Source organism: Schistocerca piceifrons, chromosome 3 (genome assembly GCF_021461385.2).
Source record: "Schistocerca piceifrons isolate TAMUIC-IGC-003096 chromosome 3, iqSchPice1.1, whole genome shotgun sequence".
NCBI lineage: Eukaryota > Metazoa > Arthropoda > Insecta > Orthoptera > Acrididae > Schistocerca > Schistocerca piceifrons.
The window spans coordinates 215,945,749-215,970,094 of record NC_060140.1 but is presented as its reverse complement, the minus strand read 5'-3'; the positions used below and the strand labels follow the sequence as shown (position 1 = coordinate 215,970,094).

At 45.8% G+C, this 24,346-nt stretch overlaps 1 protein-coding gene across 1 annotated transcript in view; it reads right to left on the bottom strand.

The window, feature by feature from the left end:
* Positions 1-24,346, bottom strand: part of LOC124789575 (neprilysin-1-like) — a 539,726-nt gene that overhangs the window by 87,775 nt on the left and 427,605 nt on the right. The window contains exons 5-6 of the mRNA XM_047256981.1: positions 18,240-18,445; positions 9,016-9,195 (exon numbers count right to left, since the gene is read on the bottom strand). Of these exons, the coding sequence (XP_047112937.1) occupies positions 9,016-9,195; positions 18,240-18,445 (386 nt within the window). The remainder of the gene's footprint in view (positions 1-9,015; positions 9,196-18,239; positions 18,446-24,346) is intronic.

The following is a 24,346-nucleotide window of genomic DNA, read 5'->3' as shown; positions in this document are numbered from 1 at the left end:
TGCGAAAACGTAAAGGAACAACCATAGTTAAACAAAGGTTAGACTATACTGACAGACAAGGACCATCGAACACTGCGGACGGTGGTTATAAAAATCGCATGACACCAGCAGAAGGAATCACTCGTGAATTCCAAAGATTTCACAGGTCCAGCTAGCACGGTGATTCTGGGTAGGGAGTTAAAAAGAACAGGTGGAGGTGCTCATAAGCCACATATTTCCATAGTCAGTGCTAAGCCGTGCTTGAGGTGACCGGATACGAGTGAGTTGGAGTGATGCATCGCTCTACAGGTGTATCAGAAAGGATGGCGCAAACTTACACGGCGAAAAGTACACGATAATAGAAGCACACATGTCCCAGTAAACACTGGTCCGCAAACGAGCCGCTTGCGAGATAATCGTCACTGTATGGTTCCAAGCCACCACTGACGTCATTGTAAACGTCGCCCTAGTTAGTACACATTAATTTGAAACTTAGACTTTACTATTGGGTTGCGCATCGCAATTAGTTCACATTTCACGTATGGGGTACCTGTTAAAGGAGGTGTTCGAAGTGTTTTCCTTGTATCTGGATGCAATACTGTGCCCGTCTCTGTAATGAATTTCGTATCCTTTCGAAAACTCTTGGATCATTCCGGAATTCTTGACAAGCATGTACAACTCTCTGCTCCAGTTCTTCAACAGTGTAAACGGGTGTGCTGTACACTTTGCTTTTGACGTGACCCCAGACAAAAAATTCAAAGGATTTAGATCAAGTGATCTTGGAGGCCAAGGTACAGGTCCGCCTCGACCTATCCATCTTTGGCCGTATATGCGCGTTAGATGCCGTCTCTCACCAGCAGCAAAATGAGCCGGAGCTCCATCATGCATTTACACATACTCTGACGTTGCTGAAGGGGAACATCCTCAAGCTATCCTGGAAGATGACGCCGCAGAAAGCTAAGGTACTTCCGTCCATGAAGTTGTGGTGGAAGAATGTGTGGCCCAATGAGTTGATCGTCCAGTACACCTAACCACACATTCAGTGAGAAACGTTGCTCATGTGGTGATTCGTGAACGGCATTTGCATAAGGGGGAAACCGGACGACGTTACAAACAATGCCGTCAGTGGCGGCTTGGAACCATACTGTCTTGATTATCTCGCAAGCGGCTCGTTTGCGGACACGTGTTTATTGGGACATTTGTGCTTCAACACTACTGGCCATTAAAATTGCTACACCACAAAGATGACGTGCTACAGACGCGAAATTTAACCGACAGGAAGAAGATGCTGTGATACGCAAATCATTAGCTTTTCAGAGCATTCACACAAGGTTGGCGCCGGTGGCGACACCTACAACGTGCTGACATGAGGAAAGTTTCCAACCGATTTCTCATACACAAACAGCAGTTGACCGGCGTTGCCTGGTGAAATGCCTCGTGCAAGGAGGAGAAGTGCGTACCATCACGTTTCCGACTTTGATAAAGGTGGGATTGTAGCCTGTCGCGATTGCGGTTTATCGTATCGCGACATAGCTGCTCGCGTTGGTCGAGATCCAATGACTGTTAGCAAAATATGGAATCGGTGGGTTGAGGAGGGTAATATGGAACGCCGTGCTGGATCCCAACGGCCTCGTATCACTAGCAGTCGAGATGACAGGCATCTTATCCGCATAGCTGTAACGGATCGTGCAGCCACGTCTCGATCCCTGAGTCAACAGATGGGGACGTTTGCAAGACAACAACCATCTGCACGAACAGTTAGACGACGTTTGCAGCAGCATGGACTATCAGCTCGGAGACCATGGCTGCGGTTACCCTTGACGCTACATCACAGACAGGAGCGCTTGCGATGGTGTACTCAACGATGAACCTGGGTGCACGAATGGCAAAACGTCATTGTTTCGGATGAATCCAGGTTCTGTTTACAGCATCATGATGGTCGCATCCGTGTTCGGCGACATCGCGGTGAACGCACATTGGAAGCGTGTATTCGTCATCGCCACACTGGCGTATCACCTGCCATTGGTTACACGTCTCGGTCACCTCTTGTTCGCATTGACGGCACTTTGAACAGTGGACGTTATATTTCATATGTGTTACGACCCGTGGCTCTACCCTTCATTCGAAACTCTACATTTCAGCAGGATAAAGCACGACCGCATGTTGCAGGTCCTAACGGGCCTTTCTGGATACAGAAAATGTTCGACTGCTGCCCTGGGCAGCACATTCTCCAGATCCCTTACCAATTGAAAACGTCTGGTCAATGGTGGCCGAGCAACAGGCTCGTCACAATACGCCAGTCACCATTCTTGATGAACTGTGGTATCGTGTTGAAGCTGCATGGGCAGCTGTACCTGTTCACGCCATCCAAGCTCTGTTTGACTCAATGCCCAGGCCTGTCAAAACCGTTATTACGGCCAGAGGTGGTTGTTCTGGGTACTGATTTCTCAGGATCTATGCACCCAAATTGCTGAAATCACATGTCAGTTCTAGTATAATATATGTGTCCAATGAATACCCGTTTATTACCTGCTTTTCTTCTTGGTGTAGCAGTTTTAATGGCCAGTAGGGTATTATCGTGTACTTTCAGCCTTGTAAGTTGCACCATCCTTTTTGATACGCCCTGTATACCCTGCCGCAATCCGATGGAAAAAGTTTGTGTTTAACGAAAGCCTGGAGAACGTTACCTGCCATCATAATTATGTTGTGGCAGCTCTAAAGTACGTGTGAGGTAGTGTTACAGTATGGTTTTTTTTCGTTGTTAAAGTGTGGTTCCGTTATTGCACTTAAGAAAAAACTAAATACGGAAGTATTACAGCACTGTGTACTACGTACAGTAGAGGAATAGTTTTGGGATAATGTCTGTCTGCATTAGCATGACTTTGCATCCCGTCCTAAAACAGTATATATGAGGCTATAGTTTGTGGATAATAACGTTCCCGGCGTGGACTAGCCTACGCAGAGTCCCGGCCTAAACCGAATGGACTATATTTGGGATAAACTAGAACGTCGAATTCTCTACAGACTACAGCGTCCAACATCACTTCTCTGGTTTCGGCTCTTGGGGATCATTGAACTGGCATTCCTCTACAGACATTTACACACTTCACCGAAAGTATACGCAGCAGAGTTCAAGCTGTCATAATGGCGAACGGTATACGCGCTCCGTTCACTGATATCTACCCGGCTATTTTTGAATAGATAGTATATAAGCTGTGTTCAGAAAAACGTGCAACGTCGTAGGGAGAACACGAACACAGACGGATCTCAGATTAAGGCGCTCAGTCCGGAACCGCGGGACTGCTAGGGTCGCATGTTCGAATCCTGCCTCGGGCATGGATGTGTGTGATGTCCTTAGGTTTAAGTAGTTCTAAGTTCTAGGGGACTGATGACCACAGAAGTTAAGTCCCATAGTGCTCAGAGCCACTTGAACCATTTGAACGGATCTCATAGTGACCAGACCATCGCGCTGAACGTTACGCTTCAGACACGTGCGTTCCAAAAGTCTGATCTTTAAGGTGGGCATTTCATGCCGATTTTCTAGGGTAGGTTTGTCAACCAGCCATTTCCTGAGGCAGCTAAAACTGTTTACTATCTGTTGCCGTAGTGAAGCAACTTCTACCATCCAGTATGGTGCATTGACAATAACGATGTAAACCTTTGCATTCTGATCTGAAAATGAATCTGAAATGACCCGAAACTAGTTGTAAAGTAAAATTTCACTCAGTGACTTGTTTCAGCTTTGATGTAGCTATAAATAAAATAATACTCAGCCACAGTGCTAAAAAAATCCATGAGGTGTAAGTTTAGTTCAGTGAGAAAATTTCATTAAGCGACTCGTTCCGCTTTGATGCAAATAAAAATCAGATAATACTCAGCCACGGTGTTAAAAAAATCAATGATAAATAAATTTAGCTCAGTGAGAAGGGTGGTTGTAGAAAATTCACTTTACCATAGCTAACAATTTCGAGGTGAGAGGCCGTGGTCGATGAACAAAAGTATTTAGTAATGTTTCGTTCCTATCTGCGAGAGTTATCTTCAGAGATGAAATGGAAATTGCAGCTACCGTTTTGTCTCTAAGGACGTCTGGAAATTTTAACTGAAGTAAACACCGACCATGAAAGTCTTCATTGTATCATTTTCCCTTAGTCTTTGACTTTAAGTTTGTGATTGTTTCGTGGAGGTTCATAACTGATGAAATAGTTGTCAATGAGTCCTCGTCGTTTGAAAGACCCGTCATTGTGACATACCTAAACCTATTATAGTGTTGACCTGCTTATAACTCATCTGAGTTTCTCGTTATTTGTACATTACAGGAATCGCATGAAATGTAGCACAGGCAATCCGCACTAATGCAATAAAAAAATAAAATAAAAAGGAGTATGACACATAGACCTTCGGTGTTTGCAGCTTCATTTAAAGAAACTTAAAAGATTTTGGACAGATTTTTTTTCCAAACTGTACCTTTTGTTTTGATTGAGGTGATTTCCGAAAACGACTGCACCTCAAGAGAGGGCCCAAGGCGTTGTGTGGTACGCGGAAACGAAGTCATCCATTGCAGTCCAAAGAAATTTCCGACGTGAATTTCAAAAGGAGCCACCAGACGTTAAGACAATTAAGTCTTGCTATGGCAAGTTCCTACCCACAGCGAGTGTGAACAGACTGTCATGTTCTGGCAGCAAACGCACATTTGATAAAATGGTAGAGATCAGAGAGATTTTCCAAACACGCCCAACAAAGTCAGTTCAACAAGGTTCTCAAGAGCTCACCATCCCTCTCTCAACAGTTCACAAGCTGCGGCGTGAAAGACTTCGCTTAGAAGCTTAAAAGGTAAAATTGTGCAATCACTGAAGCGAAATGACTTCGCCTCGAATTTGCTATTGAGATGCTAAACTGGATCGGGTAAAACCTGAACTGTCTACGAAATACTGTTTTTCACTGACGAAGGAACCTTGCACACATGTGGGAAGGTTATTCGCACATCATTCGCATCTGGGGTTCGGAAAACATCTAAGATTTTCGGGCACAGGAGAATGTTAGAAGTGCATTAACGAAAGGTGGCATAGTTGGGTCATTTTTCTTCGTCGAGAAAACAGGAACAGTCAATAAAATTCTTCTGGGCTACTGACTGCATAGTCAATATATAAAATTGTTCGACTGAGCTCAGCACAAAGCGCTAAGGAAAGTCACTTGCAACAGTGGCCGAAACGTCGCACTATTTTTTATATTGACAATGCGGTCAACAGCCCAGAAGAATTGTATTGACAGTGACAATGGCCGCCGAAGACTGTGCTTACAGTAACAGGAACAGTTTCTCTGCACATGCTTGAGCAACTCGCTGTGCTTCAATTCCTTCGCCTTCAGACAAAAGCGATCTTCCAACAGGATGGTGCACTACCGCACTGAAGTTTACATGTTCTTGAGTTCCTGGACCGAACATTTCTATGGGGATGAGGAACACATGATGGACCACCAAAGCGGCCACGCGATCTCCAGACATAACTGTCTCTGCATTTTCCTTCCACTGGTGTTAAGTGGAAGACATTGTGTATCTCCCGCCTGTACGTGACCTCGGTGACCTCCGCCTAAGAATTATGGATGCAGTAACGTCCATCATTCCATACATACTGGAACGCACAGGGATTGAGATAGAGCATCGTCCAGACATTTTATAGGTTACGAAAGGAGCCCACATAGAAACGCATTAATTTACACAGGTCTGCTACATACAAATTTTCAAATTTGTTAAGTGACTTTTTCAGCGCTGATTTCGGGAAAAATAGTGAAAAAATGGTTCAAATGGGTCTGAGCACTATGGGACTTAACTTCTGAGGTCATCAGTCCCCTAGAACTTAGAACTACTTAAACCTGACTAACCTAAGGACACCACACACATCCATGCCCGAGGCAGGATTCGAACCTGCGACCGTAGCGGTCGCGCGGTTCCAGACTGTAGCGCCTAGAACCGCTCGGCCACCCCGGCCGGCCAACTGCTTGTCTAGTTTTAGCTTTTTGCGACATTTCAGCACTCTGATGATTTTGAATTTTGGTTTTTAGGATCTCCATAAACTGTTATTTAGCCGTTTTTATACTAGACATACGTAAAATAAAGAGTAATTAGGAGAAACCAGCAGTATTCTCATGTTAGTGCCTGTCTCTCACGCTGCCCCTTCCGCCGTCATCACCAAGCAGTGAGCTTCTGCTATTGTCCTTCAGTTCACAGTACCTCTTCACTCTGTGCTGTTCACGTGTTGTTGTTACTAGTGCTTTAAAGTAGTGACTGTTTTCCTGTGTTGTGATGTTGTTTTATGGACTATGGACAATGGCTACCAGAGGATGTATAAACTCGTCAGAGTGCTTCTGCTACATTTGTGGTAACTATACCGTCAAAAAGCAACAAAGAAACACTTCCGATTTTATGGAAAAAGTATATTTCGCCTGTTTTGGTATAAAATTAGGCGATCAAGATAAGCCTTGGGCCTCACACATAGTTTGTTAAGTGTGTGTTGAAGAACTTAGGCAATGGTTTCAACGTAAAAAGCAGTCCTTACGTTTTGGAATACCAATGGTTTGTAGTGAGCCCAAAAATCATAGTGATGACTGCTATTTTTGTTCTTGCAACGTTCGAGGTTTCAATTTGAAAACCAAAAGGATATTTCTTACCCTAACACTCAATCAGCCATTCGCCCTGTTCCTCAATGGACCTGAAGCATTAAAGTTCATTTTCTCCACTCACATCTTGACTACTTCCCTGCAAGCCTTGGTGATGTAAGTGAAGAGTAGGGCGAAAGATTCCACCAAGACATCAAAGAAATGGAAAGAAGATATCAAGGAAGATGGAACGTCAACATGATAGCGGACTACTGCTGGGTGATAAAAAGCGATGATCCTCAACGAGTCCACAGCTTCGACAGAAAGCGAAAGCGTTATTATAAGGACTTATGAGCTTAAAGAGAAATGAAAGTATACTGTAAATGTAGTTTAGAACATGATTTATAAATAAAATTATATAACGTTGGAAAAAATGTGATAAATTGCTTAAATTTTGTTCTTATACCCAAAAATACTCCCTTTTTGTGAGAAAACCTGACGTGATAGAAAAATATGAATTGCATTTCTGAAATCAGCGCTGAAAAGTATCGGGTGATCAAAAAGTCAATATAAATTTGAAAACTTGATAAACCACGGAATAATGTAGATAGAAAGGTAAAAATTGACACACATGCTTGGAATGACATGGGGTTTTATAAGAAAAAAAAACAAAGTATTGCTAGACGCGTGAAAGATCAGTTGCGCGCGTCGTTTGGTGATCGTGTGTTCAGCCGCCACATTCGTCATGCTTGGCCTCCCAGGTCCCCAGACCTCAGTCCGTGCGATTATTGGCTTTGGGGTTACCTAAAGTCGCAAGTGTAGTCGTAATCGACCGACATCTCTAGGGATGCTGAAAGACAACATCCGACGCCAATGGCTCACCATAACTCCGGACATGCTTTACAGTGCTGTTCACAACATTATTCCTCGACTACAACTATCGTTGAGGAATGATGGTGGACATATTGACCATTTCCTGTAAAGAACATCATCTTTGGTTTGTTTTACTTTGTTATGCTAATTATTGCTATTGTGATCAGACGAAGCGCCATCTGTCGGACATTTTTTGAACTTTCGTATTTTTTTGGTTCTAATAAAACCCCATGTCATTCCAAGCATGAGTTTCAATTTGTACCCATCTATCTACATTATCCCGCGATTTATTCAGTTTAGCCGGCCGCGGTGGTCTAGCGGTTCTGGCGCTGCAGTCCGGAACCGTGGGACTGCTACGGTCGCAGGTTCGAATCCTGCCTCGGGCATGGGTGTGTGTGATGTCCTTAGGTTAGTTAGGTTTAAGTAGTTCTAAGTTCTAGGGGACTTATGACCTAAGATGTTGAGTCCCATAGTGCTCAGAGCCATTTGAGCCATTTATTCAGTTTTCAAATTTATACTGACTTTTTGATCACCCAGTACATAAAAGTGAGTTATCATATTTCAAACAACTTCCAAAAAATATTTTTTTTGCAGGCCTGTGTTTTTTGTACAAAACTTTTAGAGTTACTTTACATGAGGGTACAAACCACAAGTATCTATGTCACACAGTTTTTAAAATTTGGTAATTAGAGACGTTTCAAGTGGACGCACTGTATTACAGGTTAATGTAGGCCTTGTAGGGTGGTGGCAATGTTAATTATCAGAAGCGAACAGTCATTTTCCATTACAATTGCAACAACCAAAATTATTATTTATACGATGAACATCAACAAAAGCAAAACGAGGATAATGGAGTGTAGTCGAATTAAGTCGGGTGATGCTGAGGGAATTAGATTAGGAAATGAGACACCTAAAGTAGTAAAGGAGTTTTGCTATTTGGGGAGGAAAATAACTTATGATGGTCCAAGTAGAGAGGATATAAAATGTAAACTGGCAATGGCAAGGAAAGCGTTTCTGAAGAAGAGAAATTTGTTAACATCGAGTATAGATTTAAGTGTCAGGAAGTCATTTCTGAAAGTATTTGTATGGAGTGTAGCCATGTATGGAAGTGAAACATGGACGATAAATAGTTTGGACAAAAAGAGAATTGAAGCTTTCGAAATGTGGTGCTACAGAAGAATGCTGAAGATTAGATGGGTAGATCACATAACTAATGAGGAGGTATTGAACAGAATTGGGGAGAAGGGAAGTTTGTGGCACAACTTGACTAGAAGAAGGGATCGGTTGGTAGGACATGTTCTGAGGCATCAAGGGATCACCAATTTAGTATTGGAGGGCAGCGTGAAAGGTAAAAATCGTAGAGGGAGACCAAGAGATGAATACACTAAGCAGATTCAGAAGAATGTAGGTTGCAGTAGGTACTGGGAGATGAAGAAGCTTGCACAGGATAGAGTAGCGTGGAGAGCTGCATCAAACCAGTCTTAGGACTGAAGACCACAACAACAACATAAACATATACACTGAAACGTTCTTTCCAAAGAAGATAATTTGTTTTATGAAACTGGTACTGACGTTGGCGAGGCGGCGCTCGAAGTCGATGACGCTCTGCAGCTCGGTGGCGGCGCGGCTGGCGTTGGCGCCCAGCAGGAGGGCCACCTCGGTCATGTAGCGGTGGTAGGCGCGCAGGTCGCCCTCCGAGCTCGCCTTCAGGTAGTAGTCGCGGCTCGGCAGCGCCAGCGTCATCTGGTCCAGCTGCACACAACGCGCACCGTACACAGTCCACACTTTTCTCTGGAAACACGCTCACGAAAACTAAGCGTTAGTTTTTTATGCAACTTTGGTCACAACAACTGTCTTCTCAGTTTTCAGTCGTTTTCATTTCCATTGTATATCACCTATGACACTGCTGCTCGTTTAGCACCACCCAGGGGTCACCTGTACGGTAATTTAGGTTATACGTACAGACGTGACTCAAAGAGAACAAACTTCCCAGACAATTCAAACTGTCGAAAGTTATAGCCACTCTCAAACCTGGCAAGCCTGAAATAAAAGTGTGTGTGAAATCTTATGGGACTTAACTGATAAGGTCATCAGTCCCCTAGCTTACACACTACTTAATCTAAATTATCCTAAGGACAAACACACACTCATGCCCGAGGGAGGACTCGAACCTCCGCCTGAAGACAGCCCAGAAAGCTACCGGCCTATAGCACTGCTCAACTGTACATTCAAACTTTTGGAACGAGTCCTCCTAACCAGAATAGCACCATTCATCGAGGATGCTGGCCCTCCTGAACAAGCTGGCTTCAGGCAAGGACGCAGCTGCGCCGATCAAGTTCTTGCCCTGACTACCCATACTGAAGCTGGTTTTCAAGGCCATCTGAAATCAACAGCTGTCTTCATTGACCTGACAGCCGGGTATGACGCTGTCTGGCGACAGGGACTGATCTACAAGCTACTGCAAGTTGTACCAAGTCGAGAAATTGTGGATCTAATATCCAGGATGCTTAGTGAAAGGCAATTTGAAGTGTTTCTAGGCAGCTCTAAAAGCCACAAACGGAAACTAAATAATGGACTACCACGGGGATCTGATTTAGCCCCATCACTATTCAATTTATACATTAATGATTTACTAACCACAATATCAACTAGATTCATCTATGCTGATGACATTGCACTGGTAGCACAGAGCAGTAATTTCTAAGATGGTGAACGAATTCTTACGGAGGATCTGGAGAAGATGTCAGCTTTCTTTAAGACCGGGAGACTGATCCCAAGCACATCAAAAACAGAATTCTCTCGTTTCCATCTAGCGAATCGTGCTACGAACTACAAACCAAGAGTTCTGCTCAATGGACAAACGTTGAGGTACAATCCTTTCTCAAAATATCTCGGAATCACTCTAGATAGAACCCTGAGCTACAAAGAGCACATCACCAAGCATTCTCATAAAGTTGCTGCAAGGAACAACATACTACATAAGCTCAGTGGTACCATCTGGGGAACCTCTGCTGACTGTCTGCGTTTAACTGGCATCAGTCTTGTGTACTCTGCTGCCGAGTACTGTGCACCTGTCTGGTTGGAAAGTGTACATGTGAAGAAGGTAGACACAAAACTTAGCGACACAATGCGCTGCATTACTGGTTCCATAAAATCAATCCCATGCCACTAGTTACCTGTACTGAGTCACATCCCTCCACTTCATTTAAGGCGGAAACAAGCTCTGCTGAGGGAGGCCAAGAAAATCTCTGCGTCACCTTCTCTACCACTGCACCAGGAATTCTGTCATCCGCCGCAGCAACGATTTCGATCAAGAAGACCAGGACAACTCATCGCGGATGGTTTTGATCTAAATGAAAGCTGGAAGTATGAATGGTCAACAAAAACATTGAGAACAAGAGCCCATCACCTTGATCCCACAAAGAAGCCAAAATGTTTTGACCTACCGAGGAAACTTCGGTGCCGTCTCAACAGGTTAAGAACTGGACATGGTTGTTGTAGCTACTTCAGGTACAAATGGGGCTGGATCAGTTCACCAATGTGTGAATGTAATCAAGAAGAGCAGACAATTGAACATTTAGTCCAACGCTGCCCACTTCATTCATACCCTGGAAGCCCCGATGACTTGGGTTAGGTTAGTGTTGTTTAACGTCCCGTCGACAACGAGGTCATTAGAGACGGAGCGCAAGCTCGGGTTAGGGAAGGATGGGGAAGGAAATCGGCCGTGCCCTTTCAAAGGAACCATCCCGGCATTTGCCTGAAACGATTTAGGGAAATCACGGAAAACCTAAATCAGGATGGCTGGAGACGGGATTGAACCGTCGTCCTCCCGAATGCGAGTCCAGTGTGCTAACCACTGCGCCACCTCGCTCGGTCCGATGACTTGTTCGCTCTCACACTCAGCTTAATTAACTGGTTGAAAAACACGGACTTTAAGGTTTAATCTTGTCTTATATGTATATTGCATAAAATCATTTGCCTTATATGAACTGTATATTGTATAAAATCATCATACGATTAAATAAATAAATTTCCATTGTCTCACCATTTTATTTAAAGCCATATTTGTAACACACACTGAGGCAAAAATTAATTGGGATGGGGATACGCTCGTATACAGATGGCGGTAGTATCGCATAAACAAAATGTACATTGAAGCGCCAAAGAAACTGGTATAGGCATGCGTATTCAAATACAGAGATACGTAAACAGGCAGAATACGGCGCTGCAGTCGGCAACGCCTTTATAAGACAGCTAGCATCAGGCGCAGTTGTTAGATCGGTTACTGCTGCTACAACGCCACGTTATCAAGACTTAAGTGAGTCTGAACGTGGTGTTATAGTCGGCGCTCGAGCGGTGGGACACACCATATCAGAAGAAGCGATGAAGTGGGGATTTTTCCCGTAGGACCATTTCACGAGTGTACCTTGAATATCAGGAATCAGGTAAAACATCAAATCTCCGACATCGCTGCGGCCTGGAAAAGATCCTGCGAGAACGGGAACAACGACGACTGAAGAGAATCGTTCAACATGACAGAAATGCAATCCTTCCGCAAACTGCGGCAGATTTCAATGCTGGGCCATCAGCAAGTGTCAGCGAGCGAACTATTAAACGAAACATCATCGATATGGACTTTCGGAGCGGAAACCTGACTCGTGTACGCTTGATGACTGCACGACGCAAATATTTACTCCTCGCCTAGGTCCGTCAACACCGACATTGGACTGTAGATGACTGGTACATGTTGCATGGTAGGACGAGTCTCATTTCATATTGTATTGAGCGGATGAACGTGTACGGTTATGAAGACAACCTCGTGAATCCATGGATCCTGCGTCTTAGCAGGGGACTGTTCAAGCTGGTGGAGGCTCTGTAATGGTGTGGGGCTCTTTTTTATAGTTTCTATTAATGCATATGTACGGTAAACTTATTTTAAATAATAACAATTGCTGTTGTTCAACGGATTAGATTTCTATCGTAAGCTTGATGATGTTGTAGATTTGCACTGGAGCCTGAAGATGGTGGCAATAAGGCACCTATAAAATTATTAACTAAATCCACGGCTGTCTTCGAGTCTTCGACCAGCCACAATCTCATTTCATCACACTAGATTGAATTGCAGAAAGTTGTGGAACAGTTCGGGGACGATGATTGTATCAGCATGGCAGTGCACCCTGTCATAAAGCAGTATCTTTGAGACAATTGTCTGTGGACAACAGCATTGCTCAAATGGACTGTCATGTCCAAACTCTCGCTCTCATCTAATACTTTCCCCTCTTTGGGGAAGTGTGTAGGGGAATTTGTAGCCTTTCGGCTTTTACTCCACTGTGTACTTGTGTGTGTGGTTATTTCTGTAATTTCTGGGTGTCTGCGAGATGTGATGATTGTTCTGTGTGTGTCTGGTGCTTGCCTGAGGTTGGCGAAATGATTGATATTGTGGGGGAGGGAGGAGGTTTAGGAATTGGATATAAGGATTTTCTCTTCCACTTAGTCGTCGAAGATCGTCATTGGGCGTTTGTGCTTGTCGCGGGACATGTCGTCCACATCGACATCTACATCTACATGATTACTCAGCAATTCACATTTAAGTGCTTGGCAGAGGATTCATCGAACCACAATCATACTATCTCTCTACCATTCCACTCCCGAACAGCGCGCGGGAAAAACGAACACCTAAACCTGTCTGTTCGAGCTCTGATTTCTTTTATTTTATTTTGATGATCATTCCTACCTATGTAGGTTGGGTTCAACAAAATATTTTCGCATTCGGAACAGAAAGTTGGTGACTGAAATTTCGTAAATAGATCTCGCCGCGACGAAAAACGTCTTTGCTTTAATCACTTCCATCCCAACTCGCGTATCATATCTGCCACACTCTCTCCCCTATTACGTGATAATACAAAACGAGCTGCCCTTTTTTTTGCATCTTTCGATGTCCTCCGTCAATCCCACCTGGTAAGGATCCCACACTGCGCAGCAATATTCTAACAGATGACGAACGAGTGTAGTGTAAGGTGTCTCTTTAGTGGACTTGTTGCATCTTCTAAATGTCCTGCCAATGAAACGCAACCTTTGGCTCGCCTTCCCCACAATATTATCTATGTGGTCTTTCCAACTGAAGTTGTTCGTAATTTTAACACCCAGGTACTTAGGTGAATTGACAGCCTTTAGAATTGCACTATTTATCGAGTAATCGAATTCCAACAGATTTCTTTTGGAACTCATGTGGATCACCTCACACTTTTCGTTATTTAGCATCAACTGCCACCTGCCACACCATACAGCAATCTTTTCTAAATCGCTTGGCAACTGATACTGGTCTTCGGATGACCTTACTAGACGGTAAATTACAGCATCATCTGCGAACAACCTAAGAGAAGTGCTCAGATTGTCACCCAGGTCATTTATATAGATCAGGAACAGCAGAGGTCCCAGGACGCTTCCCTGGGGAACACCTGATATCACTTCAGTTTTACTCGATGATTTTCCGTCTATTACTACGAACTGCGACCTTCCTGACAGGAAATCACGAATCCAGTCGCACAACTGAGACGATACCCCATAGGCCCGCAGCTTGATTAGAAGTCCTTTGTGACGAACGGTGTCAAAAGCCTTCCGGAAATCCAGAAACACGGAATCAACTTGAGATCCCCTGTCAATAGCGGCCATTACTTCGTGCGACTAAAGAGCTAGCTGCGTTGCACAAGAACGATGTTTTCTGAAACCATGCTGATTACGTATCAATAGATCGTTCCCTTCGAGGTGATTCATAATGTTTGAATACAGTATATGCTCCAAAACCCTACTGCAAACCGACGTCAATGATATAGGTCTGTAGTTCGATGGATTACTCCTACTACCCTTCTTAAACACTGGTGCGACCTGCGTAATTTTCCAATCTGTAGGTACAGATCTATCGGTGAGCGAGCTATTGTATTGGTTGCTGAGTAGGGAGCTATTGTATCAGCGTAATCTGAAAGGAACCTAATCGGTATACAATCTGGACCTGAAGACATGCCCGTATGAAGCGATTTGAGTTGCTTCGCAATCCCTAAGGTATCTACTTCTAAGATGCTAGCAACTTTTCGTGTTTCAAATTCTGGAATATTCCATTCGTCTTCCCTGGTGAAGGAATTTCGGAAAACTGCGTTCAATAACTCCGAAGGTATTGATTACGTCTTGTCGCTTGTGTACTTTACATACGACCAGAATTTCTTCGGATTTTCTACCAAATTTCGAGACAATGTTTCGTTGTAGAACCTATTAAAGGCTTCACGCATTGAAGTCCGTGCCAAATTTCGCGCGTCTGTAAATTTTAGCCAATCTTCGGGATTTCGCGTTCTTCTGAACTTCGCATGCTCTCTATTAGCTCTGGATTGTTTGTGGCTAAGAGGTCAAGTGTGTTTTCGCTACCATCTACAATTCGCGTGGGTTCGTGGACTAACTGCTCGAAATAATTTTCGGAGAAAGCTAAAAAAAATGGCTCTGAGCACTATGGGACTTAACATCTATGGTCATCAGTCCCCTAGAACTTAGAACTACGTAAACCTAACTAACCTAAGGACGTCACACACATCCATGCCCGAGGCAGGATTCGAACCTGCGACCGTAGCGGTCACGCGGTTCCAGAGTGAAGTGCCTAGAACCGCACGGCCACATCGGCCGGCTTTCGAAGAAAGCATTTGGGACAATCTCGGAAGATGTTTTCTGCCTACCACCGGTATTGAACAAGTATTTTTGCCAACATATCGAGGGAAGGTTGAAGTCCCCACCAACTATAACCGTATGAGTGGGGTATTTATTTGTTACGAGACTCAAATTTTCTCTGAACTGTTCAGCAACTGTATCATCGGAGTCTGGGGGTCGGTAGAAGGAGCCAATTATTAACTTAGTTCGGCTGTTAAGTATAACCTCCACCCATACCAATTCGCACGGAGTATCTACTTCGACTTCACTACAAGATAAACCACTACTGACAGACACCGACCTAGGGCGTGGATGAGCACGTTTCCTGATCTGGAAGAGCTTTCATAGAAGGCCCTTGCCAGACCTTGGAAACGCTCTTTCAAGAGTGGGATTTCAGCTGCGACGTGCAGATCATCGGTAGGGAATCCGATGGGTAGATGCAGTGCCCTCCTGAGGGCGTGGTTCTGCAGCCCCTGGAGTTTGTCCAGGCGCTGCTTTGCCGCGTACCCCCAGACAGGGCATGCATGTTCCATTACTGGCCGTATCAGGGCCTGATAAACATTGACTCCTACAGAGCAGGGAAGGAAGCTGGTTGAGATGACGACTGGGTATAGGATGGACATTCTGGCACAGAACTTCCTGTGGACCTCGTCTATGTGGGGTTTCCACGTAAGACAAGAGTCCAAGGTTACGCCGAGGTACTTGGCGGTTCTGCGCCAGGGGAGTTGGGTTCCGTTTAGGTGAAGATGGTGGGGGGGGGGGGGGGCGTTGAGCAGGTCCGTGCCTTCCGAGCCTCCGAGTGATCAGGATAGCTTGAGTATTTTCAGAGTTGATGGTGATGCGCCAGCGACAGGCCAAAGTTTCTGTGTCATCTAAAGGCCTTTATAGCCTACGGATGACCAGGTCCTTGTTTGCATTTCGTGTGTAGAAGGCTGTGCCATCTGCGTACTGTGCGGTGTGCACCAGGGGGCCATTGTGTCCGCAGTGTACAGACTGTACAAAACGGACCCCAGGACCGATCCCTGTGGCACCCCAGCACGAACACGCCTGTTGGTGGAGGTGGCAGTTTCTACTTCGACAGAGAAAGTTCTTCCGTGAGATAGGTTTTGATCTGCTTAACTATGCTCCTGGGGTATCCTTGTGTGTACTACTTGTAGAGTAGCCCTTTATGCCATACTGAGTCGAAGGCTTGTTCTGTGCAAAGTCCCGATCTGAACCTAGTGGAACACCTTTGGGAAGAGTTAGAACGTCTGCTTCGTTCCAGACCCAAAATCCAACATCACTACCTTCTCTAATTTGGACTCTTGATGAAGATCGAGCTGTAATTACTCCACAGAGATTGAGACACTTCAATGAAAGGGACCCCAGCAGAGTTTATGCCGTCATACACTGAGCTCACAAAAGTAATGGGACAGCGATATCCGGATTTACAGATGGCGGTAGTATCGGGTACACAAGGTATAAAAGGGCAGTGTATTGGCGGAGCTGTTACTTGTAGTTAGGTGATTCATGTGGAGAGGCTTCCGACGTGATTAAGGCTACTGAGACGCGGAGTGGTAGCTGGAGCTACGCGCATGGAATATTCCATTTCAAAAATGTCTAGCGAATTAAGTTATACGGGATATGCAGTGTCAAGAGTGTGCCGAGAAGAACAAAATCCCGGAATTACAGCTCATGATAGACAACGCGGTAGCCGACGGCCTTCAATTAAGGAACGAGAGCAGCGACGTTTGCGCGGGGTTGACAGTGCCAATAGACAAGCAAAACTGCGTAAAGTAACAGCAGAAATGAATGTGGTACGAACGATGAACGTGTCCGTTAGGACAGTGCGGCGAAATTTGGCGGACGATCGACGCGAGTGCATTTGCTAACATCGCCTACAGCGCCTCTCCTGGACTCGTGACCACGTCGGTTGGACCCTAGACTACCGGAAAACCGTTGCATGGTCAGATGAGTTAAGATTTCAGTTGGTAAGAGGCAGGATTCGAGTGTGGCGCAGACACCACGAAGCCATTGATTCAAGTTGCGAATAAGGCACTGTGCAAGTTGGTGGCGGCTCCATAATGATATGGACTGTTTTCACGTGAAAAGGACTGGGGACTCTGGTGCAACCGAACCGATTATTGATTGTATCTCCGCAACTCGTGGTCGTGCGGTAGTGTTCTCGCTTCCCGCGCACGGTGCCCCGGGTTCGATTCCCGGTTGGGTCAGGGATTTTCTCTGCCTCATGATGACGGGGTGTTTTTTTGTGTGTCCCTCATCATCATTTCATCACCATTGACTCGCAAGTCGCCGAAGTGGCGTCAACTAAAAAGGACTTGCAATACGGCGGCCAAACTTCCCCGCATGGGGCCTCCCGGCCAACAATGCCATACGATCATTTCATTTCATTTCAATGATTGGATATGGTTATGTTCGGATACTTCGAAACCATCTGCAGCTATTCATGGATTTCATGTTCCGACACATGTGACTGGCTCACAACTGCTCGCGATTTGTTTGAATAACTATCTGGACAATTCGAGGGAATGATCTGGGCACCCAGATCGTCCGAAATGAGTTCCAACGGATATTGGTGGGACATAATCGAGAGATCAGTTCGTGCACAAAATTGTGTACCTGCAACACTTTCACATTTATGGACGGCTATAGAGGCAGCATGTATAAGAGTTGATAGTTGATGGTAGGAGAAACAACATCGCGGTTACAGGTAGTCTGCGAAAACAACTTGTAGATGTTGGCCACTCATGCATCGTGTATACGGATGGTGTTAACCCTTTCAGCATCAGCTCAGGCCTGAAGATGGTGCAAAAAAGTACCGAAACTCGTAGACGTACAATAAATGACATCATAACGACAGGTGTTTCATTTTCTTACATCAATGAACCGCCAAAGTCTCCCAGATCTCAAATCACAAGAATGGACATACAAGAGAAAAAAAAAAGGGGGGGCAGCATAACTTGGTATTTCTGAAGATACTTGTTGATCTCATTGCACGTCTGTTCCTGCACTACTCTGCGCAAAAGGAGGTCCGACGCGATGTTACGAGGTATCTGACGACTTCCGTCACCTCAGTGTCGGAGCGCCGCCAGTGAGTGAGTGAGTACCTGCAGGATGTTGACGGAGGAGTTCTTGTCGTCGGGGCCGACCCACTGCTCGATGAGGACGCCCTCGTTGTACTCTCCGCGGAGGCGGCCCAGCAGCACCTCGACGCTGAAGGCGGGCGGCGCCCACCGCTCGTCGGTGACGGGCCAGCCGCCCAGCGCGCGCAGCACTCCGCGCAGCGGCTCGTCCCCCAGACGTCGGATCTGCTCTGCAACACCGCCGCCGACACCACGCGCTTCAGCCCCACACACCGCTGCCACCCGCACCGACCACCAAACACTGCTACAGCTGCACTATTTACTTCACATCATACACTCGTGCTCATAAATTAAGGATAATGCTGACACATGATGAAACAACGCTCTGGTGGGAGGTTTGCGGGTTTAAATCGCCTCGGGGAATGACCATGCGGTGCATTTGACCTGCAGCTGTCGCAGGGTGGCGCTGGCAGCAGTCCACATACACAGAGGTGTGTTGGTGCATGTCAGAGTACGGTGCAGCGAGTAAGTGTGCAGACGTTTTCAGACGTGCTAATGGTGACTTTGTGTTGAAAATGGCTCAAAGAACACATATCCATGACGTTATGAGGGGTAGAATACTAGGGCGACTGGAGGCTGGTCAAACACAGCAGGTCGTACCACGGCCCCTCCGTGTGCCACAAAGTATGATCTCAAGATTGTGGCAACGATTCCAGCAGACAGGAAACGTGTCCTGGCGCTACAGTACGGGACGTACACAGTGTACAACACCACAAGAAAACCGATGTCTCACCATCAGTGCCCGCAGACGGCGCAAGTAGCCTTGCTCGGGGCCTTACCACAGCCACTGGAACAGCTGTATCCAGACACACAGTCTACAGACGACTGAACAGACATGGGTTATTCGCCCGGAGGCCTGCAAGATGTATTTCACTGACCAATGGTCACAGGAGAGCCCGTAAAGCCTGGTGTCGAGAACACAGTACACGGTCATTGGAACAGTGGTCCCAGGTTATGCTCACGGACGAGTCCAGGTATAGTCTGAACAGTGATTCTCGCCGGGTTTTAAACCGGCGTGACCAGGAACCAGATACCAACCCCTTAATGTCCTTGAAAGGGACCTGTATGGAGGTCGTGGTTTGATGGTGTGGGGTGAAATTATGATTGGTGCACGTACACCCCTGCGAGTCTTTTAAAGAGGAACTGTAACAGGTCAGGTGTATCGGGACGTAATTTTGCACCAGGGTGCAGTGGGTTCCACCTTCCTCCTGATGGATGATAACGCACGGCTCCACCGAGCTGCCGTCGTGGAGGAGTACCTTGAAACAGAAGATGCGAATGGAGTGGCCTGCCTGTCCTCCAGACCTAAACCCAATCGAGCACGTCTGGGATGCTCCCAGTCGACGTATCGCTGCACGTCTCCAAACCCCTACGACACTTCAGGAGCTCTGACAGGCACTGGTGCAAGAATGGCAGGCTACACCCCAGCAGCTGCTCGACCACTTGATCCAGAGTATGCCAACCCGTTGTGCCGCCTGTGTGCGTGTGCATGGTGATCATATCCCATATTGATGTCGGAGTACATGCGCAGGAAACAGTGGCGGTTTGTAGCACATGTGTTTCTTGACGGTTTTCTCAACTTATCACCAATACTGTGGACTTACAGATCTGTGTCGTGTGTGTTCCTGTGCTATTATAGCCAGTTTCGTGTAGTGCCACGTTGTGTGGCACCACATTCTGAAATTATCCTTAATTTATGAGCATGAGAGTACATTAATACAACATCAATCGCAAAATCCTTGTATCCGACAAAAAGTTGTCTAAAAGAAAATAAAGTATAAATGAGCTGACATTTGACGTTATTTCTTATTTTGCCGACTTTGTGCCCCCACATCTACATCTATACCCACATATACACAGATACTCCGCAAGCCACCGTACGGTGCGTGGTGGAGGACACCTTGTACAACTATTCATTATTTCCTTTCCAGTTCCACTGGCAAATAGAGAGAGGGAAAAACAACTGCTTTACGCTTCCGTATGACCCCTAATTTCTCGTATCTTAACTTCGTGGCCCCTTACGCGTAACGTATGTTGGCAGCGGTAGAATCTTTCGGCGGTCAGCTTCAAGTGCCGGTTCTCTAAATTTTGTCAATAGTGTCTCTCGATGAGAGCTTCACCCTCCCTTCAGGGATTCCCATTTGAATTCCGGAAGCATCTCCGTAACAGTTACGTGTTGTTCGAACCTACCGGTAACAAATCGAGAAGCCCACCTCTGAATTGCGTAGATGTCTTCCGTCAATCCGACCTGTTGCGGATCCCAAACAGTCGAGCAGTACTCAAGAATAGGTCGCACCAGCGTCCTATATGCGATCTCCTTTACAGGGGAACCACTCTTTCCTAAAATTCTCCCAATAAACCGAAGTAGACTATTCGCCTTGCCTACCACAGTTCTCACATACTCGTTCCAACTCATATCGCTTTACAACGTTATGCCCACATATTTAAACGGCTTTTTTGTGTCAAACAGGACACTAGTAATACTGTATCCGAACATTACACGTTTGATCTTCCAACTCATCCGTGTTAACTTACATTTTTACACACTTTGGGCTAACTGCCATTCCTCACACGAATTGGGAATTTTGCCTAAGTCCTCTTATACACAATGCGATCAAAAGTATCCGGACACCTGGCTGAAAAAAATTTACAGGTTCGTGACGCCCTTCATCTGTAATGCTGGAATTCAGTATGGTGTTGGCCCACCCTCAGACTTGACGGCTTCCACTCTCGCAGCCATATTTTCAATCAGGTGCGGGAAGGTTTCTTGGGGAATGGCAGTCCATTCTTCACGTAGTGCTGCTCTGAGGAGAGGTATCGATGTCGATCGGTGAGGTCTTGCACGAAGCCAGCGTTCCAAAACATCCCAAAGGTGTTCTATAGGATTCAGGTCCGGACTCTGTGCAGGCCAGTCCATTACAGGGATGTTATTGTCGTGTAACCACTCCGCTACAGGCCGTGCATTATGAACAGGTGCTCGATCGTGTTGAAAGATGCAATCGCCATCCCCGAATTGCTCTTCAACAGTGCGAAGCAAGAAGGTGCTTAAAACATCAATACAGGCCTGTGCTATGATAGTACCACGCAAAACAACAATTCGTGCCATCCCCCTACATGAAAAACGCGATCACACCATAACACCACCGCCTCCGAATTTTACTGTTGAGACTATACACGCTTGCAGATGACGTTCACCGGACATTCGCCATATCCACACCCTGCCATCGCATCGCCACAATGTGTACCGAGATACGTCACTCCACACAACGTTTTTCCACTGTTCAATCGTCCAATGTTTACGATCCTTACACCGAGCGAGGTGTCGTTTGGCAATTACCAGCGTGATGTGTGGCTTATGAGGAACTGCTCGATCATGAAATCCAAGTTTCCTCACCTCCCCCTAACTGTCATAGTACTTGCTGTGGATCCTGATGCAGTCTGTAATTCCTGTATGATGGTCTGGATAGGTGTGTGTCTTTTACACATTACGACCCTCTTCAAATGTCGGTCGTCTATCAGTCAACAGACGAGGTCGGCCTCTACGCTTTTGTGTTGTACGTGTCCCTTCACGTTTCCACTTCACTATCACATCTAAAACAGTGGACCTAGGGATATTTAGGAGTGTGGAAATCTCGCGCACAGACGTATGACGCAAGTGACACCCAGTCACCTGACCACGTTCAAAGTGCATGAGTTTCGTACAGCGCGCCATTCTGCTCTCTCACGATGTCTAATGACTACTGAGGTCGCTGATATGCAGTGCCTGGCAGTAGGTGGCTACACAAATGGCTCTGAGCACTATGGGACTTAACTGCTGTAGTCATAAGTCCCCTAGAACATAGAACTACTTTGACCTAACTAACCTAAGGACATCACACACATCCATGCCCGAGACAGGATTCGAACCTGCGACCGTAGCGGTCGTGCGGTTCCAGACTGTAGCGCCTTTAACCGCTCGGCCACTCTGGCCGGCTAGGTGGCAACACAATGCACCTAATATGAAAAACGTATGTTTTTGGGGGTGTCCGGATACTTTTGATCACATTGTGTGTCTCCCAACAGTCACTCAACTTGACAGTTTACCGCACACCGCGGCATCATCAGCAAGCAACCGGAGATTGCTGTCGCCGGCCAGGGTGGCCGAGCGGTTCTAGGCGCTTCAGTATGGAACCGCGCGACCGCTACGGTCGCAGGTTCGAATCCTGCTTCGGGCATGGATGTGTGTGATGTCCGTAGCTTAGTTAGGTTTAAGTAGTTCTAAGTCTAGGGGACTGATGACCTCAGATGTTAAGTCCCATAGTGCTCAGAGCCATTTTTACCGTGTGTGCATGGTCCGCTAAACGGCGCGTGCGGGTCAGCGAAGGTGGCGAGCCGGGCCGGGCCGGTGCTGGGAACTGACCCGTGTTTGTGTCGGGAACATCTTGAAAGGATCTGGAGTCATGAGTGATAGCGCGGCCTCGCTGGGTTCAAAAATGGCTCTGGACACAATGGGACTTAACTTCTGAGGTCATCAGTCCCCTAGAACTTAGAACTACTTCAACCTAACTAACCTAAGGACATCACATACATCCATGCCCGAGGCAGGATTGGAACTTGCGACCGTAGCGGTCGCGCGGTTCGCCTTGCTGGGGTTAAGGGCCATTTGTTTGAAATGAACCACCTGGATTCAAATGTTCGCTAGTCACTGTATTGGTATTCATAGACGTGTTGACAGTGAATGATGGCTACGCTTTCGGATCATGTGTCCGTTGTCCAGAAGACACTGTCGGGCAAAGTAAAGCTGGAAGGTCTGTGCAGCGTTCACTGCACTATCGCTGCACCCCGGTTGCATTGATGGACGAGTATTTGTTCGCTCCATGCGAAGCTGAGTAATTCTACTACTCAATAGCTGGTGATCTGTTTACTTCATGTGTTCATGCTGGAGGGTGTCACTGAGTCTGTCCTCGTGGGCGGCATTGGTGTTACGTGTACGTGTGGGACCCGTAGTAACTGATGTGTGTTTCAGGTCTTATCATGCCAATTTAATGATGTGTATACTGTATTACCAAGAACTGGACGCAGGAATGAAGTGTGAAATAAAGTGCGATCGCACGCCTCGGTACTGTAAACCTACTGAGGAGCCGTGGGTGAATTCTAATGCTACATATCAATCTTTGAGTTATGTGATCACCTTTTGTAATTGAACAATTCGCGCATCCTTATTTGGCATTGATCTGAAGGCGCTCTGCGCCTGGGCTTGTTTTGAAATTGTCTGGTGTTTCCGTACAGTACTTGAGTAAATATTAAATTGTGCTACGAGTGAAATTGGTGTGGAAAAAACTTGTGAGTAGGGCTCTCCCTGTAATTGATAGTGTGGATTTTCAGTTCTGTTTCTAAATTGATTTCTGTTCCTAAATTGATTGGTTTGAAATTTGAACTGATGTCAGTTTATCGTCATAAATTCTATTTAAGGGTTTAGTATATGGATTTTTAAGGTAGGGTTGCGGATTTAAAATTTAGTTGCAAGTAGTTACCCAGTTTTAGCTGAAACTTTTAATTGATCTCGTTGTAACTGTCTTGACCTTAAATTTGGCATCATTGTATCACCATTATTTGCCATCAGTTCTGAATAAAGGTTAATATTTAATCAAGGATATTGCAATGGTTACCTTTCAAAAATAAATAATAAATATAATAAAAAATGTCGGGCAATGTGTTTTTTTGTAAATGTTGAGTAGGAATTTCTTGTCAATAAATTTATTTTAAAAAGATGTCTGAAATAATGTTAACACGGTACTTTACAACTTCCTAAGGCTTCTATCATACCACTAAAGGACGGCGTCTATCGCAGGATGCAATCAGAGGCACTTGGTAATAACATGAGCAAGTTCTGCGTGTTCCACACACCATGGACAACGGTAGCACAGATACCCAGAGGAAATGCTTCAGAGTCTATCACCTCTAGTCGAGCACTGCTGAGAAAGGCTCGCAGCAGTACAACAGGACCAGACGGCGAATTCGGGAAGGTCCCCCAGAGCACAGCGATGTTTTACTTCGAATCTACCGGCCGTGGCGGTGAGAAGACAGATCTG